This window comes from Rhipicephalus sanguineus, chromosome 2 (assembly GCF_013339695.2).
Source record: "Rhipicephalus sanguineus isolate Rsan-2018 chromosome 2, BIME_Rsan_1.4, whole genome shotgun sequence".
In the NCBI taxonomy this organism is placed as follows: domain Eukaryota; kingdom Metazoa; phylum Arthropoda; class Arachnida; order Ixodida; family Ixodidae; genus Rhipicephalus; species Rhipicephalus sanguineus.
Window position 1 is genome coordinate 50,888,559 of NC_051177.1, and position 18,300 is coordinate 50,906,858.

Sequence of the window (18,300 nt, forward strand, 5' to 3'; positions counted from 1 at the left end):
ATTGAGAGATATCGGCTCAAGCATAGGTGTGCGCACGGGGGGGGGGGGGGGGGGGTGCGAAGTTCTGCCGCGTACGTTGACCCTTCTAGTCACTAAGAGGGGGGGGAGGCAAAATCTGCCCCTTACATTGACTTAGTAGGGGGGGCGCTGCCGAACCTTCGCCCCCCCCTCCCCCCCCCCCCCCCTATGGGGAACCTTGCGCATTTCTATGGACTCAAGCAAAACAGGTCACAGGTGTTTGATCCTTGATGGCCTAGGCGCGAAAGACTGCAATGCGTCAAGGACAAAGAAATGAATCACAGCAGTAACATTCGAGAGGTTGCTGGTTAGGTCCCTGCCGGCGGCAAGTTGTTTTTTCGTCCACTTTACTTCCTTCTCACAGTTAACGTCCCCTATACCTCCATTGGCTTCGTTATCTGCTGGTTTTTCATTAAGGTTGTGTCAAACAAGAAACGAGCCCTCAAAGTTCCCATCCTTCATTCTTTCTCTTTGCACATATATCCGTGCTTTAGATGATAACTTGAAGGTTCTAAATTTGTCTAGTCGCTAATTCATGATATCACGTCTTTACGTGAAAGATTTTGGACGAGGAGACAACGAAGGCGACACACAGGCAAGGGCTCACCTCCAAATGAATCTTTTATTACAGTAACACATAGCCGCCACGGTAGTCTAGTGGTTACAGCGCTCGACTGCTGACCCGAAGATCGTCGGTTCGAATGCCGAGCGTGACGGCGGCATTTTCGATGGGGCGAAATGCCCGTGTACTTATATTTAAGTGCACGTTCAAGAACCCGAGGTCGTCGGAATTCCCTGATCCCTCCTACGGCGTACCCCATAATCATATCGGGGTTTTGGGACGTTAACCTCAACAATTATTATATTATGGGAACACGCTGTACGAACGAGCCCATGCTCCTGCGCCATTTTTTCTTAAACAGGGCAGTAGTACATACGACATAAATCTTCCTTTTGCAAGTTGTCGAGGTATCCCCTATGCAGGTCCGTTAAGCAACACGCGCTCCTTCACACGTCGTTGATGGTGTTGTTGATAATTACAGTTAATTATGCCTGTGTGCGTTGTATTTTCTGGCCCTTTAAACCAACCACTCGTTGCGCAATTCACACGTTTTGACGCCTGGTGTGATTCTGCCCTTCTGCCACGCAATATTACATGCGTTATAATTACACTCCTCGTACTGCATTAGGTTAATATAGTGTTTCTTTTTGTTTTTTGTTTTTTTCTGAAGCAATTTCGAGCACGGGCGTGGCTCTGTGTAACACCTCGTCGCCATGCAGAAGTGCTGCCGGGGCTCAATTCCCAATCGAACGAAATATTCTTTATTATTCCTTTATTTGAATCCGTCTTGAATTTTTGCTCACAGACAAGGCTGGTTTTTTTCTCACAACCGCCGATGCCAGAATTTCTGTTAAACGAGCTCTTGGACGCTGTCGAGTTTACAAAAATGTGTACTTCACATTTGCACTATTGTCATCTTAAATTTTAAAGCAGTAAATTTGTTGTGGATCTGAAGATTTTATATAGATATCGGCACTCTACATTGTCTGATGATACTCTGTACAAATTTTTGTTAAGATGTGGCACGTGAGAGAGATAGAGACACATAAAAGTTGTTACGGAAACCGCGTTCAATGGTAAAGGTACTGAGTTTGATTCCCTGTAATACTGCCCGCTTTCTTCTAATGGCGAGAGAGGTACCTATAGCTGGCGCTCAGTGGTGTTCGTCTTTCACTCACCCGCCATCCCACCTCCTATCTGTCTAGCATCCTTTCTATCATTTCTTCCTTCGTTGTGTTCGATCTCCTGTGGTTTCTCCTTTGCTACTTTGCGCGGCTGCACGTTTTCATGAATCATCGAGCTCTGTGCCAGCGTCGTGAGTCATGCCCCGGACTTCCGGGAACGGCATTTATTCCCAAAATCTCTTCTCTCAGACAAGCCACATGACTCAGCGATAGGTTAACAAAGAAGTAGAGAGATATCGGCCCAAACAAAACCACTTTCGCAGAATTGAGTTCTCGATGACTGAGCGCGAAAGACGGCAACACTTCGAGGGCGAAGAAATTAAAACGTGCCTTGGAAAACGAAGCACACACCGCACACAAATATATGCAGGGTGTTTTTAGGCGACACATATTTTTATAGAAATGCTTTGACAGCTATATAAAAATTCTCTGACAGTTACATTTTTGTAGCGTTAGCTACACTGGCCTAGCCGAGTCAGTTTCGCGTCGATCTTCAAGAGCAGTGCTGTGCATGCGCTAGGATCAGTGATGTCACGCACCGGAGCCGGCAACTCCCGCGCACTCCGCCGCCGCCGCCGGTCTGCGCTTTCCAAAGGAGTGACGTCGTAGCCTTGGCAGACGTATTGGCGCCGGCGCGCGCGCAGCTATTCGCCTTCGCTGTGCAGTCGCCGCCTGACACTGCGCTGGAGCCGCTTGATAGCGCCTCTGACTGGCGTTTGCCAGTGTGGTATAGCCATGGAGAAGGAGAGCGCAAATGTTGCTCAACGGCACAGAAGAGCGGAGAAGCTTAACTCATCGGATCCCGAAGTAGTTGTCTGGCAAAATAAATATACATGTGCCACATAATACGTATACCGTGTGTGTATCATTGGAGCAGCAGTAAGCATGATAATCACGCTAATCCTAGACAATAAGAAAAGCTAAGAATAATTAGCTGAACCTTTGCTGACGCTACGTTATTCTGGCATAGCCGAGCTAAGCCACTGCAACTTTTTTTTAAATGCCCTGTCGCCTTCGGCAACGCACTCTAATCCGAGGCGGAAAAACTTTGCCGCTCCTAAAGCTACATTCAAATGAGCGAATAACAAAAGTTCGGTAACTAACTTTCTAATTATCATCTTTAGGACCGTTATTTATATGGAAGAATTGTAGAGCATCACAATTTATGTCATGCCATTTTTTCAACAATTGCAAAAAACACACGTAATTTGAGATAATATTCACCGAAATTCAAGGCCCCGATCGGGGCGATACTGAAACTGAGTGCACCGGGCGCGCAGGGTATCCGTGAGCCCTGTTATGTCAGAGTGGAGGCTCATTGAGGATTCTTGAAAAAAGGCGCCCCGCAGCAGATTGTGGTCTGAGAAAACGGCAAGTTGTCCCAAATACCCAAACGAACCGCTTATTCTTTGTGATTGGTGTGTAGTGCTTATCCGTTTCTTTATTAAACTGAAAAAAAAAATGCAGAAAACTCGTTCGATTGTCTGCGCCTAGTTTTAGGCTGCACAGTCACAGTGAAATAAAAAGTGGAAATCGCAGTTTTGTTGGGGACAGCGCGTGAGAAACAGATCAGCACCACACGCCATACGCGAAGCATAAGCGGTCCATGTGGGTATTTGGGACGACTAGTCGTTTTTCCAGATTATATTTTGCTGACGCGCGCGTTTTTTCAAAAATCCTCACGTGAGCTCCCGCCGACAGAGACCGAACGTGCAACCTTCTAAGGCTGCAGGTTCGGTCCCTGCCGGCAGCAGGCTATCTTTTCTTCTTCTTCACTTTCTTCGCACCTATATCACAATTACTACAGTGCACTTAAAACAGTGCAATTAGCGTCCCCTAGGCCTTCATTGGCTTTATTATCTGCTGGTGTTCATTAAGGTTGTGCCAAACAAAGAAAGGTTGTGTCAACCGCCTGACGGAGAGACATAAAGTTAGGTGGGCAGATGAGCTTAGGAGGTTTGCGGGTATAACGTGGCCGCAGCAAGCGCACGATCGGGTTGATTGGCGGAACATGGGAGAGGCCTTTTCCCTGCAGTGGGCGCAGTCAGGCTGATGATGAAGGTGATGATGATTAAACAAAGGAAGGAAGGAAGGAACAAGAGAGAAAGGAAAGGCAGGGATGTTAACGAGTCTAGAGGGACTAGTATGCTACCCTGCACTGGGGGAAGGGATGGAATGGGGAGGGATGAAACAAAAGAAATTTTCTCGGTGCTTTCGATGTTAAACTTGAAGGTGCTAAATCAGATTAGTCTCTAATTCATGATATCACGTCTTTACGCGGAAAATTTCTGGACGAGACACAACGAAGGCGACACAGAGACAGGCGCTAACCACGAAATGAATCTTTAATTATTTTAACGCGCTGCTGTACGAACGAGCCCATACCCTTGCCGTCATTTCACTTCTACAATAACACATAACGCCGAAAATGGTTGAACGTAGCTAGGTGAACAAATCACCTGCCACTTGCATATGGAACACTAGGTGAGAGAGAGAGAGAACAACTTTATGAAATGCCTGCAGAGATGATGAGGCTCCCTCCATGCGTTAACGCGAACCACCACGAGACGGCCAATGTGGCCGCGCGAGGACCGACTAACCAACAGCGCAGCTGCAAACACGACCGACTCGGAGTGTTGGTCGCGGTACAGTGCTAAACACTAGCTAACGTAATAATTTTTTACGCGACAAAATGCATGTTGCTGACTATTGCATGTAGTAAGTCAGAGTATTTTTTTTGTGCTCTGCTTAACTCTTTGAATAGGCATGTTTCATTAACCAACTTCCGAAGCAACGAAGCCTGGCAAAAAATTACGATGACAAAGATGTAGATCATTTAGCAAAACGTCCGATTGGACAGTTTCTAACGTTGTATCTGTTAGGTATCGGTGTTTTTTCAGCCTAATACAGATGCCCACGAAATACAAAACAAAAATGTACCACGTGACATGCCCACTTGCCCGGCGTGATTGCAGGGCTCCCTAACTGACCGTGGCATTCAGCCTGGTGTGCCGCCCCGACAGGGCAATGACGATGGTGGTGTTGAGATGACGCCCGTTTTGCTAGCGGCAGCACAAGCGATAACCGCTACGTCTGCTTATCGCTGTCATGAACCGCCGCGACAGACGTATAAGGCACCGTCCACTGATCAGAGGGAGCTGCGTTGCTGGGCTGTCTCAAGTTGGCTGACATTGGCCGCAAGGGGTAGGCAGAAAACAGACGCTCGCACGCGTCCCCCCTTCTGGCCCGACCACAGAAAAACTATGCCTGGAGCGTGAGCCGCGAACGCGCTGCCCTACCCTCTGATTTTACCCTCCCCCTCCGGTACGGAGGCGAGCGCCCCTGGCGGTCGCTCCTTGTAAACCTGCGGACGCGCGGCCGCCGGGCGCCGAGCGGCTGGCTTGTTGCGAGCAGACGACACCTTGCCGACCGCGCGCTGTTACCGCTGCTAATGCAGACGACAACACTCAAGCGGTTTCTTTATCGCTGTCGTGAGATAGCAAACTGGTAAATCAAATAAAGTCCACTTTCTTGAAGGTCATTTTTTTACTGGAAACAAAGCTTCACACGAATGGCGGTAATTTCGTCTGCTTATCGCAGCAGCTTTGCGTTGCTTTGCGTGATGTTTTTCGCCGTCTGTTATTGCGGAGCCAGCGCTACTTCATTTGAGCAGCAATGCGGTGCTGTTGTGTACCCGGCTGCTCTTCGAGTTGCCGACGGAAGCAACCGGGGGTGTCCTTTCACGAAGTACCAGCCGAGACCTCCTTGCGTGATAAGTGGCTGCACGCAATATTAGGAGACGCCTTTTCCAGCACTACAATCAAGGAGCACTCTGTTGCATGCAGCCTGCACTTTCATGCCAGTGACTTCAAGAAGGACTTCACCAGGCGCTTACTCAAGCCCGGTGCAGTACCTAGTGTGTTCAGCGAACCGGTGCCGAGCCTTGCGCGAAACGTCGAAAGTACGACAGCGGCCAGTGTGTCCACAAGCACGACAGTGCCAACAGTACACGGCGAACTGTTTCCGTGCTTTACTCAACCGGAGAACACGACACCGGCATATGTATCCGCAAGTCCGCCTGTGGAAATCGGTGAACTGCTGACTCCACAACCTGAAAGCACGACCCAAGGCACAACACAAAAGCGTAAGCGTACTCCTTCAAGCGCTTCGGTTGTCGCACGAACAACCGAGAACACTCAAATGAAGGGCCAGCTAAGTCTCTAGACAGTGACGACAGCAATGGAGTAAGCGAGCTGGCAAAGAATCTCGTCCAAACTAAGCAAGTAGAGGCGGATCTGGCAGCCGAGAGTGCCGGTACGTTCAATGCTGACACCAACCGGAATGGTTGTATGCTAAACGTTCGCTCAAGACACAAACACCATTTAGGCTCTACCCGCTCGACGTACTTCGTCCAGCGCAAGCGATGGCGCGAGAAAGAGCGAGCACTGAAAGCGAAAAATGAGAGACTGAGCCGAACAGTGGATGCCTACAAACAAGAACTGCTGAAGCTTAAAGAAGCCGCGCACGTCAGTGCATTTATAGAAGTGACGTCAGACGCGGAGAAGGGCAATTAAGGCACTCCTTATTGTTGACCAGGTCAAAAATTACAAAAGGAAAAAGCCGCAGTGGTCAGAAACCACGCTGAGGCACAGCATTATACTCAGAAATTTGTCGACGAAGGCGTACGAGTATTTGCGCTCGGAAGGCCTGCTGAGATTGCCCTGCAACAAGACCCTCCAAAAGTATATAGGCGCGGTTTCAGGAGAAATTGGCTTTACTAATCTAGTTCGTTGCCGCCTTGAAACCGAAATATTAGCTCTTGAAACGCCACAGTCAAAAGTTTGTTCGCTGATAATTGATGAAATGAGAATACGCCAGAAGTTACAGTACCATAAGCAACGGGACGCATTCGTTGGCGACGTCGACATGGGCGCTGAGCTGCAACACCTTATCGACAGCTCTCAGAGTGATTGCCTGGCAAACTCTGTCCTGTGCTTCTTGCTATGTGGTCTCCACGGTCGATACAAAATACCTGTAGGGTATTTTTTCACAAAGGGGTGCACAGGGGAGCAGTTAGCAGAAGTCACACGACATGTGATACAGAAGACGTCGGAGATCGGCTTCGATGTCGTCCGTGTGGTGACGGACAATCACAAGATTAACGTGAGAGCCATGGAAGTTCTGTGTGACGGGGCGCTCCACGTACGCGCGCCGCACCCCGCGGATGTCACGAAGAACATCTTCTTGCTTTCGATCAGAGCCATATAATCAAAAATGTTAGATCGCAGTTTCTGGCCAAAGACATCGGTGGAGAAAAAGAAATATCATCAGTGTACCTAAAGAAGATCTACAAAATGCAGAAGAACTCAACAGTAAAGCCAATTAGGTTCCTCACAAGAAAGCACCTCTACCCTTCAAATATTGAAAAGATGAGCGTTAAAGCAGCCGTGCAGTTGTTGTCAGCCGCGGTAGTTGGAGCCTTGAAATATTTCAAAGAGCAGGCAGGACACACTTCAGACATAGAATTCGCATCGGCAGGTCCTACGATCCAATTCCTTGAAATTATGCAAAGATGGTTTACTTTAATGGACATTAGCTAACTGTCAACAGTACGTTCATTGCAACAATACTGATTGCCGCCCATTCACTGATGTAGACGACGAAAGGCTCGATTGGCTGGAGCACGCTTTCATCGCTTATGTAGAAGACCTGAGGGATGCAAGCAAAGCTGAAAACTTCTTCAGCAAGGAAACGTGCCACGCCCTGCTCTTCACAACACAATCAAATGTTGCCTGCACACGACACCTGCTGACTGATAAGAAATTTAAATTTGTTCTGACCCGAAAGATGTCGAGTGACCCTATAGAGGCCATGTTCGGATTCTTGCGGCGGAGTGCGGGATGTGACGATGCCCTTGGACGTCAGAAGCACAATTTGCGGTCTCGAAAAAAATGCTCAAAACAGGAATTATAGCCGCTTCCAGTGGCAGCAATGTACAGAGTTCGGCGACATTCACGTCAACGCAGCTTCTCCCAATTCAGCAGGTCCGCTGTACGAGCACACCCACCGCGGCTGACCTTATTTTGAACACAGCAGCAATGCGTCTAAGGAACATTGCTGTCAAACAAGCCGATTCTCTCGAACCCCGACATCGCCAGCCTGGCAATGATCGGAGGTTTCATTGTTCGCGCTGTAAGCGAGCGCATTGCATGTGCTGAGTGCATCGCAATGCTTCAAGCACCAAACAGCAGTGCTCCAAATCATGGCCTCATAACGCACCAAGATCGCGGCGGCTTTACTACCCGACGCAAGAACTAGTCAAAGTTCTTGTAGGCCTGCGGAGATTTGCGGACTGCGTACTCTCGCAACGACGGTCAGTCAAGAAGCCTCTTGAAGCGTGCGTCCAGAGGTCAGTACAAGAGCTCATGAGCCTGCCCGTGTTGAGCTGCGGCAACACCGATTCGGACCACCGCAAAGTTCTACTGGAGCTCATCGCACGAAAGCTCATCAAGCCACTTTTTTCAAACTATGCGCAAGGGAAAACAAACACGAACGCTACTGTGAAGTTTCTTGAGAAAAAAACCCTGTCAAGAAAAATCTTGAAATTGTAGGTGTAGTAGTCCCAGCAATACTCGAGGCGTCGTGCCGACTCCTTCTGCACGAACATGCGTGGTATCATATCTCGGGATGGGCCGTGTCTCAAGCACAATTCTATTGGACTTCGAGTCTCGTGGTCGTCGTCATGTGTACCTATTAATTTTGTTGTTCTTGTGTTTCGTTCGTTCACTTTATAACCCCAATTAAAATTAGCAGTGTATATGTGTTTACATCTGCGCCTTTCTTCTTCGTCTCGAGCTGAGTTGCGCCAGTAATCTAATAATTATATTTTCTGGCGCGTTAGTAAGGCGGAGAAACACAAAACACATATGTGCGCTTACACAGAAACAGTTAAGTCCTTTTCTACCAGAAACGTAACACTCATATTTTCCCCACGTTATTTATATTGTCAGTAGACATGCAGTGAGCTCATCTTCCTTGCAATAAGCTAATCCTGCATGTTTGTCAAAAATTCCATGGCTTACACCGTTGTGCGGGAAGCTGCATATATGCCGCATTATTTCCCGTTCAGGCTTTAAGAGGCACGGCCGCTGGTATGTCATGTGCCACGCCAATTTTGGCGTGTACCAAACGAGGTAAACGAAACGTCTACGACAGCATCAATACGCGGGGGCGAGACCGAGATAGGCCCAGTCAAAGTGCCTTCGGTTCGCCGAGAGATGAACGTCTCGCGACTGCTCGTAGAAGGGTGGAAAGGTTCTTGCGCGATCGCACGCACGCACGCACACAATACCCCAGGGAAAAAAAAACCACTACTGTGCTTGTGTGCATGGATACCTGCATCATGCGAGTCACCTGACGGGGCTTTTTGTTGCTGGTTGATTTGTTTCAATAGAAAATTTTTCTGCAGAGCTGCAGGTATGTTTTAACGCGTTGCAACGCAGCGTCGTCTGCTCTGAAACATACGCCGACGGGAGCTCGCGCTCTCCGCCGGCGGACAGCGCGCCGGCCGGCTGCTGCCGGTGGCATCACGTGACTAGGCGGTACGGAGGCGAGCGCTCTCGCACGGCGCCTGGTCGCAACGCGCGGCAGGGAGCTCCCTATGGAAAAATGAGCGACGTTCCAGGCATAGTTTTTCTAGGAGGCGTTGTCTGCACTCATGCAGACGCGGAGAGGCGCGCATCGCGTTTGATTTTGTCCCTGGACCCATAGAGTTTCCTAGAATACTTACTAGATGGAACTCTAGCGCTAGTGTCTAATGGGAGCTGCAGCGCATGACGCTTCAGCCAGCATGGGAATGATGGGTTGTAAACAAATTTGTCTAAACTTCATTCTTTCGGCTCCGTTTGGCTCCGCGTCGCCTGCATCCGCTTTGTCGCAAAACAAAGTTTAGCAAAATCAGCAGTTCCACTTCACCACTTTGACTTTTTTAGGCTCAACAAATCAAAGCTGGTCACGAAGTTCACAGCAGTCTATTCTTTTATCCGAAACGAACGCCAAAACACAGCAATAAACAGAGCCACAAGTACGTTTGAAGCCGCAAGCACGAAGGCAGGGCAAATTTGTGTACTACCCATCATTCCCATGGTAGCTGAACGATCGCAGCGCCAGAGTCCCCTCTAGTTAATTTTAGGAAACTCTATGCCTGGACCGTCTCAACGTTGCTTTTTTTATACGCTAGGCCGTGCGTTCTGGCGCTGCAGTCACACGTGAAAAATCGACTGCATGGTACCTATAAGAAGGGACATGACACAGAGGTACGACGCGGACGCTTCCATGTCTTGTCCTTTCTGTGCACGCACTATAGGTGTTAAGATGGAATAACAACGTGCCCAACTTCACGTTCTTTCAAGAAGAATATTGCTTGTACGCGGAACGTTAGGCACCACTGCAATCACGGCGAGCACAGGGGCTTAAGCAGGCATGCACGTGGTGCTTTTTTTTGTATTTCGCGTGCATCCGTAGTAAGCAAAAAGCAAAAAAAAAACAGCATTAATACTTATTAGATAGGAAGTTAGCAACTATCTAATCGGACGTTTTGCAAACCGATGTAGAACTCGCTCATTGGAATTTCTCGCCCAGTTTCGTTCCTTCTAAGGTTAGTTATCTTGCCTAATTAGGCTATCAAGCAGAACACAAAAATTGTGACTTACTCCATGCAATAGTCAGCAACATGTACTTGGTGACGTCGTCATAGAGGGTGTCTGTGTATTTTTAAACGCTGGCTAGAGTTAGCTGGGGCACCCTATACCTTACAGCTTCGATCTTTGCATTCCGCAAAGCTTATCAGACGCATAGTAGAACATTATGTTCTTCTTTATAACGCCCCTATCTTTCTTCATCTTATGTTTTTCTTTAGCATTTCGGCATGCTGTTTCAAAAAAGGCTGAAGATTTCTTGAGCGTCGACGTGACAACCTAAACCCTCGCCTTCTCACCCGCTTTCTTCGTGTTTATGATGCAAGTTGTTGGGTTGGTTCGAGTCTTGCGTTGTTTTCCTGTTGTGCTGTTTTGTTCCGGTACTTCTCGCACCTGCTTTCTTCCTTATTTTTTTTTTTTTGTCTTTAGAGCAACGGTGAATAACCGCGATGTGCATCCAACAACTGGCGTATTTGATAAGGGTGCAAGGCAAGAAAATCCTTGCACTGTTTTGTTTTGTGAAGTTTATATTCATTGCGAGTGCTATTTGTCGCTCTCCCTGCTTGGATTGCCTGTCCGCATTATTCGATGAACAAATAACATTAACTTTCCGAATTGGCGCTGTTTTCACATCCCCATTGCTCTCGTGTGGACTGCTTGTCAAGGCGAAAACCTTAGGTTCCTCGTCAGACACGACAACTGACCGTCGTCGTCACATGAGTGATGCAGAACATCACATGATGATGCCACCATGTGACGTCACGAGGTTAATTCGCATGATGACGCCATCACATGACATCGTCGTTTGAGCAAAGGGAGCCGATCACGGAGGCAGTACAAAACCAGGCGAAGTGTAGAAAGCTTTCGAAGGGGGGCAGGGGTGGATCTATACATTTACTGAGAAGAAATAAGTTCGCTTTCGCCTTCGAGTCGTCTTAAAGGGGTACTAACACAAAATTTCTCGGCCGAGATAGCCTGCGGGATCGATCTGCAAAGTATCAACAGTGAATATAGCTTGGAAGGTATACCTTAAATGAATTTTGAAGTTTGTCTGAGCGATCGACACCCTCGGGCTATTGACACCCTCAAAGGTGACCCCCCTACTTCCCTCACGTGACCACACTGCAACAAGTTATGATGTCATAGCCACTATTTTTTTTTGCCGCGTTCGCTCTAGCAGCCTACTTTTGGGCGGCAGCTCGCGAAACGCGCGGAAGTGCGTCAGATTTCTGATGGCTGACGGGATCGAGCGCTGCACCCGCTAGGTGGTGATAGTTGCATCCGGGGGCTTGTCATTTTTGAAACCAAAACTGGCACGCATGCCCGTGGTGCGGAGATATTCCAGCACTCACACACATAATCTACCGCTGTCCCGAGCGACCCGCTACAGTCGGCACAGGACATGCGCATCCAATACACACGTGGTCGTGGGAGGCGCAACTCGCTGAACGGACCCTGGGAAGCCAACTGGCAACCCTAAGTCAGGCCCGCCGAGCCGCTATAGCCAGTGGAGCCTTGGAAGAAGGGCCCCGCCCGCAATGAACCACTTTTTTTTTTCAATAAATGTTTCTCTCTCTCTGACACTGGGCGGTAATGAGGCGCCTGTAATTAATGATCTGTTGCGCGCTGCAGCAAGCGATGTGTCAGTGTTATGATTAACAGGCCCTCAACAACACATTGCAGCAAAAAAAAAAAAAAGGGCGAGGCCGAGATATTTGTGTTAGTACCCCTTTAAGCGAATGCGTAAGGGACCCTGCGAGTTTTCTTTCCTGTGTCACACATCAGCGTGGAAGTTTTAGGGAAGTAAACGTTAGGACGACCCACACGTTGACAACGGACAACATTTGAACTACACAAAGGCAATGTTAGCACGAGCCTCTTTGCGGGCACAGTCATTTCACTTTTTATTTTTACAGGCATACAGTACAATGTGCTCGTGAAAGGAGTCTTGTGACCGCAATCTTTCACGCTTTGTCGCTTAAAAACAGTGCAGTTTCCTCGTTAGTCTCACGAGATCTCGCGAAGCGAGACTGATTTTACAGGCACTCTTGCGGGGGTGATGCATTCCTTCTATTGGCGCACATTAGTGAAGTCCGGGTAAGCAACGCGGCTGAGCAAATTGTCAAGCACTGGAGCCACGCTGAACGACATTGCTTGGTCGACGCACCTGCGTATACCTTGTCCAATGGCTTTTTCGAAAACCTTTTGGGTGCGAGGGCCAAGGCTGTGGTGGTCAGTCTTCGGGCAGGTCATATGCGTTGTTTCGATGAACTTCAGCCGAGGCCTGCCATTCCGCCCCTCTGGGTCTGTTCACAAAAAAAAAAGCAAGAAACAAAAAAAACAAGAACGAAAATTGCGGAAAGAAATTAGTCGTGCGCCACCCTCCTTTCATCAGCAAATTTAGTTTTTGCGTACATAAATATCACTGGTGTAGCCTCAACTACGGGAGGCTGAGAAAAGAGATGCCATGGAAAAAAAAATTCTCGAGAAACGAGCATGTTTAGGTGCACGAAATTTACGCTTATCTTCGTGAAATCGGAAGAGGCATGTTAAACATATCCAACCTAAATTTGAGTCAATTTATAGAACTGATATTAAACGATTAACAGAAAAAAAGTGCTACTTTGCTCTATATATGGATTATGAACAGTCATTCGCCGTAATGTATCACTGGACTGCTAAGCGTTGAATTAAGTGATAATCTATAGATTGTTTCGCTTGCTATCAAATGGGCACTCCAAAATGAAAAGGAAACTGAAAACTATTTAGGAGCATTACTGCCTCAGCCTTGGAAAAGTTGAAGCCGATATAATCACTCGACCAACTAAGATACGCGGTCGATAGAGGCAACCCTAGTGCAGCATACGGAACATTCTTGAATATGCTATAAGGAAGCATGTCCAACGCTTGACGACATAACTTCGCGAAATCAGAAGCCAAAATGAACAAGAGTGGGTAGATGCAACGGTATTGTAAATGGTAGACACAAAAAGTAGAAGTTGCCACGCTCATTCAGAAACTCGAAAGCATTGTCAGAGTTTCAAATAGAATTTACCATTGAGCCAGGACAGGTGAAGGAAAGTTATGAAAAACTACCGAAATTAAAGAAAGAAAACGACCCTGCAGGAGTGTACAGGAAGAGGTAAAACAACCTACTCTGACAGAAAATAGAACAGGTTTCACCGCTATGCATTGACACCAGCGCCGACATTCCACCTGATAATGAACCAGCCACTAAGACGAATTAGAATCTTGTGCCTGGTGCAGAACACAAAAAATAGTGGCAGTATACGGTGCTTTAATTGGCATTAAATTAATTCAGCTTAAATCTGTAGCACTGTCCCCTGTGACATCGGAGGAAGTCGTACAATTAATAAACCGGATGTAGGATAACGTAGTGACTGGTTTAGAACGAGATTAAACGAAGTCCATTAGAATAAAGGGCCCATGTATTAAATAGAATGCTAGAAACTGACGTTTTCCCCGAGATCGCCAGAAAATAGCGAGACGATGCCCTGTTTTTTTAAGGGACATCCGCTCACTTCCTAAACGAGGCGTAGTTGCGAGCAGCACATCGGTTCCAGTGTCCTGCCAATGCACTTAGGGTGTGCACTTAGCAGGGAGAAAGGTAAAGGACCAGCCGACATCAGGCGGGCATACGTTCACTAATTCAAATGCCGCACGTCATTGGTTTACGGAGTGTAGCAGTTAGCACACCACATTGAATGCCGAATGAAGGTTTACACACGTACACAAAGAATACAACGAAGGAGAAGCGAAGCCAATAGAATAGTCGGCCTGTACAGTAAACCTCCGCACAGTTTCATTTAGCGTAATAATAGTTATGCAGGCTGTTTCAGCTAACTTGCGCCAAGTATACTTTTTAACTTAGCGCACTCTAAAGAAAAGTGGAAAAAAATTATGCAGGGCAGCTATACGACATAGACGAAATAATCCGACGTTGCTCAACAAACGTAACAACTTTTCTACTGAACATTCTTCGTTAGAGTTACCATTTTAAATGTTAATTAAGAAATAATAGTTAATTACCAGCTTATCGGATTGCAGCATGGATGAAATGTTCCGTCGTTTTAGGACAAGTGCTACAACTATTGCATTGAGTTATTTCGCTAGTTACTAATTAAGAAGGTAATCAAGCAATTTTTTAATTGTCCAGCTTAGGGGATTAGAAAAAAAATATCCTGACCTACTTCGCACGGCTCAGATCAATACTTGGCCGATTGGACACGCATGTGTTCGTAATACCAAGCGCAAGTTAGCCGAAACACCCTGTATGTCCGCGTCTACGTCGAGGCATGGTTCAACAAAAAGGGTAAGGCAGGCAAGTTCCCTTGCATACTCACGGCCAATGATGATGCTCACTCTCACCTCCTCTACTATTCCGGACACCTTGCCCGCGATAGATCGCGTGTAGCTGTTCTCGTAAAAGGCCTCGAACTCGCAGTCTTCAATCAGCATGACGGCGGCGACGTCATAGCGTTGCGGCAACGGTGGGCCGATTACCCAGTGCGGTACCTCAATCGGCCAGGGCGCGCCGTCGTGGACTATGTGACCAAGGGCCCCGGAAGGTGCCGTCATGCAGCAGCCATCCAGTATGGCCTGCCATGCTGCGAAGCTCCGTTGTCCCGACTCTGTGCAGCATCAAGTCGCAGCGAAGGTAGTACATCACGGCGTCGATGTATTCGCGCGCCACGCTGCGGAGTGCTGCGAGTACGCGAGCGGTTAGGGGATATAAATATTGCTATGATCGCCTCCAGACTTCATGAAAAAAAAAAAAATACTCGCGGGACACTTTATGCGTTCGTCTCAATTGCCGAGATTTTCAGCTGGTCTTCAATATTTGACGACGGATATTTGACTCGAAGGCGAAAGCCATCTTTTGACTCGAAGGCGAAAGCCAGTCGGCGTACTGATCCTTCCCCGCCCCCCTCCGAAAACTTTCTGCACCTTGCGTGGTTTTGCACTGCCTCCGTGATCGGAGTGACTACAAGCTTTCGCTACCTTAAGTATCTCCGGGATGGGCCCACCCGATGACCAAGCGACGATATCATGCGATGACGTCATCGTGTGACGTAACAGCGACATCACCATGACGCCATCATGATGTCACAAATTCTGACGGTCTGTGACGTCATGATGACGTCATCACATGATTATTTTTTTGCAGTACTCGTGTTGGCGCCGATGGTCACTTCGTATGTTTCATAAAGCATCTAAGGCTTTCGAATTCATAAATAAAATAAATTACCAGAATTCCTGAAAGAAAGAATTGCTGACAAGCAATGTTCCTCGCACTGTCTTATTGGCTCTAAAATGACAGTAATCGAAAAAAAAAAAGAGCAAGATTTCTCACGTCGAAGCAACCGTTTCGACCCTGCGAAAAAAAAAAAAGTTGCATATCGAAACATTTCCTATAAACAGTCACTATAGTGATCGCTCATTGACTGGTTAGGCAAATGTTAAATGGACGGTTCACTGTACATGAACGGCCCCAGTGCAGCCTACACCTACATGCCTCACTGTCAACGGCGTAAGTGTCACGTGTAAGAACTTGAACCAGTGTACTTTGCTCGTGAAGCACTTACAACCTGCAAGTATTTCTGAAAGTGACTGATTTGGAAGCCAAGATATTCAGGCTTGATTCAGCACAACTCAGCAGAAAAAACAGGAACCAAGAACAGCACCCCCGCTTGCGTGGAGAAGCAATTCTGTGTCCAACGCGAAGGCTCTCGAATGTGCAGGTGATGTGCCTTTATTGCAGATTGCCCGCATCCGCTATATGCGATAGGCCACTAATCACCTTTCTGAAAGAAATACCGTACCGTTATAAAAAAAAAGCGCACGTGGGTCCGGACGTGGTTAGCGTAATCGTGAGTGATTCCCTAAATAATCTTACAGATATATGCGCGAAATTCGACAAAAGGAACTTGTTTCGTTATTGTGGTGAAAGGCTGTCACTTCACCTGAATTCCTAAATTTTACGTGCTTCAGAGGTCTCGGAATAGCGGCCGCTAATGATAAGCAAGAGGCTCGTGGCGAAGTCTAAGAATACCGTTAAATATGGTGCAGTAACTTACACATCCCCAATTGATTCGAAATATAGCAAGGAGATATAAAAAAACACAGTTTCGCCGAAAGAGCGAAGCAATGAATGCGATAGCCACAAACTGGAACGTTCAACGAAGTAAAGCTAGCAGCTAACGGTTTGGGATCCGATCTCGCGGCACTCAACAAAGTGGAGGCTTATAGAAATACGGCTGCTCCAGCGACCGAAGCGGTTTTTGGGACTGCCAGTCCTCTTAACGCGAAGTAAGCGTTGAGAGCACAGAAAGTTTACGAGCCGTCTCCTGATGTCTTTCGAGATGGTGCGCGCGCGAGCGCTCGTGAGCGCGCCGTTATGAGCAAAGTTCGCAGTTGCTGCTCGAGCGGACGGCACAAGGGAGCTTGTTAGTTGTTCCAGTGACGTCGGACACAATGCTGGTGATTGCTGTTTAGACGACGTCATCGAAGCTGGCGCTATGCCTTCCTAGACATATTACATGCTCGGAAAATCAGCGCGAACACGACGGAGACGCAAGACGAGAAGAACACGGTTCGAGCGTCGTCGCTGTTCCGTCGTGTTCGCGCGGATTTTCCAAGCATGCACAGTTTCCAGATCGCCCACCTCTCTACCTTACTGCCGACCTACGCACTTCCATGCCCAAACGCTAATGGGTCAGTCGCAACTGCGCGGGCGGTTTGCGTGCGAAAACTATAGGAACACCAACTTCGAAGTTTCTCCGTTATGCGAGAACTTACCGTCGCTAGTTGCTACTTGAGCGGGTAACCGAAGGTCAGCGAGTTGTTCCTGAATGCTGGCGCGCGGAGGGTACACTCTCTCCAAGATATCCCAGAAGTATCGCATCTGGATCCAATATAGTGTAAGCGTTTCCTTTTAAGTGCTTCTCTTTCGTGGTTAGTGCCCGTGTTGACTTCGAGAGCGCGTTCGCAGTGCCCGTCTTCGAAGTGTCCCATTTATAAGGGAAGCATGGATTTAAGTATCGCCATGCAGAAAGGGAGAAAGAACGAGCTGTCACCATGCGATAAGCGATAAAAAAAAAGGTACCTGGATGACCGTGCAAATGCAGATCGCGCGAGTTAAAAAAGAAAAGGAAAAAGGAGGCTGATAAAAATTTCGATGGCTTTTAGTAATCTTTTTTATATTCTTTACCTGCTTTTACTTACAAGAGAAGACGCTTGTTAACAAATACTCCACGATTAAGTCCGTGTGCACCGCCACCAGGCGACGCCAAAGCCAGGCAAGCTGTCGAAGGCAAAAGTGTACTAAATTGTGTGCTAAACTTTCTATACCACTCTGGTATATTTGAATATGCCAGCACATGATCGAAGGAGGGCCGTTCCCACGTGTTTTTTTGCTTCCCGCGTTTTTTTTTTTTAACTTGCACCAAAAGCATCACTGAAGAAAAATGAAGCGCTCTTTTTTATTTTCATGCAGGCTTCGCATCGATGCGCAAGGGCTAAGTGGTTTCTTGATTTGTCCGCAAAACTTAGATTGATAAGCGAGAATTGTACAACGATAGAAGCAGTTCTATTTTAGGCTGCGACAGCTTTGACTCTGTATACGCAGGACCGAATAAAGTTGCGGTCAATTTAATTCAATCACGCTGATGCGGGCCAAGATGAAATGGCCTAGACATGAGGTAGATTACACCCGAATGGATTAGGTTATTCCAGGTTAAGCCGGATTCACCTAATCCGGATTGAGCTAATCCGGAACAAGACGATTTTGAGCGAGTTGAGGATACCTATAGCCAGTTGG

The 18,300-nt window shown here is 47.6% G+C and overlaps 1 protein-coding gene and 1 long non-coding RNA gene across 2 annotated transcripts in view; both read right to left on the reverse strand.

Annotated features, from left to right (window-relative positions):
- Window positions 1-839, reverse strand: part of LOC119382932 (cytochrome P450 3A14-like) — a 39,143-nt gene extending 38,304 nt beyond the window's left edge. The window contains exon 1 of the mRNA XM_049412829.1: window positions 835-839. Coding sequence (XP_049268786.1) covers window positions 835-839 — 5 coding nt within the window. The remainder of the gene's footprint in view (window positions 1-834) is intronic.
- Window positions 840-12,336: 11,497 nt separating this feature from the next.
- On the reverse strand, window positions 12,337-17,479 carry LOC119381165 (uncharacterized). Its single transcript, XR_005181304.2, has 3 exons — window positions 17,280-17,479; window positions 14,825-15,185; window positions 12,337-12,766 (listed from the first exon to the last, which is right to left on the reverse strand). It is a non-coding gene; the product is annotated as an uncharacterized LOC119381165 (long non-coding RNA).
- Window positions 17,480-18,300: the final 821 nt, after the last annotated feature.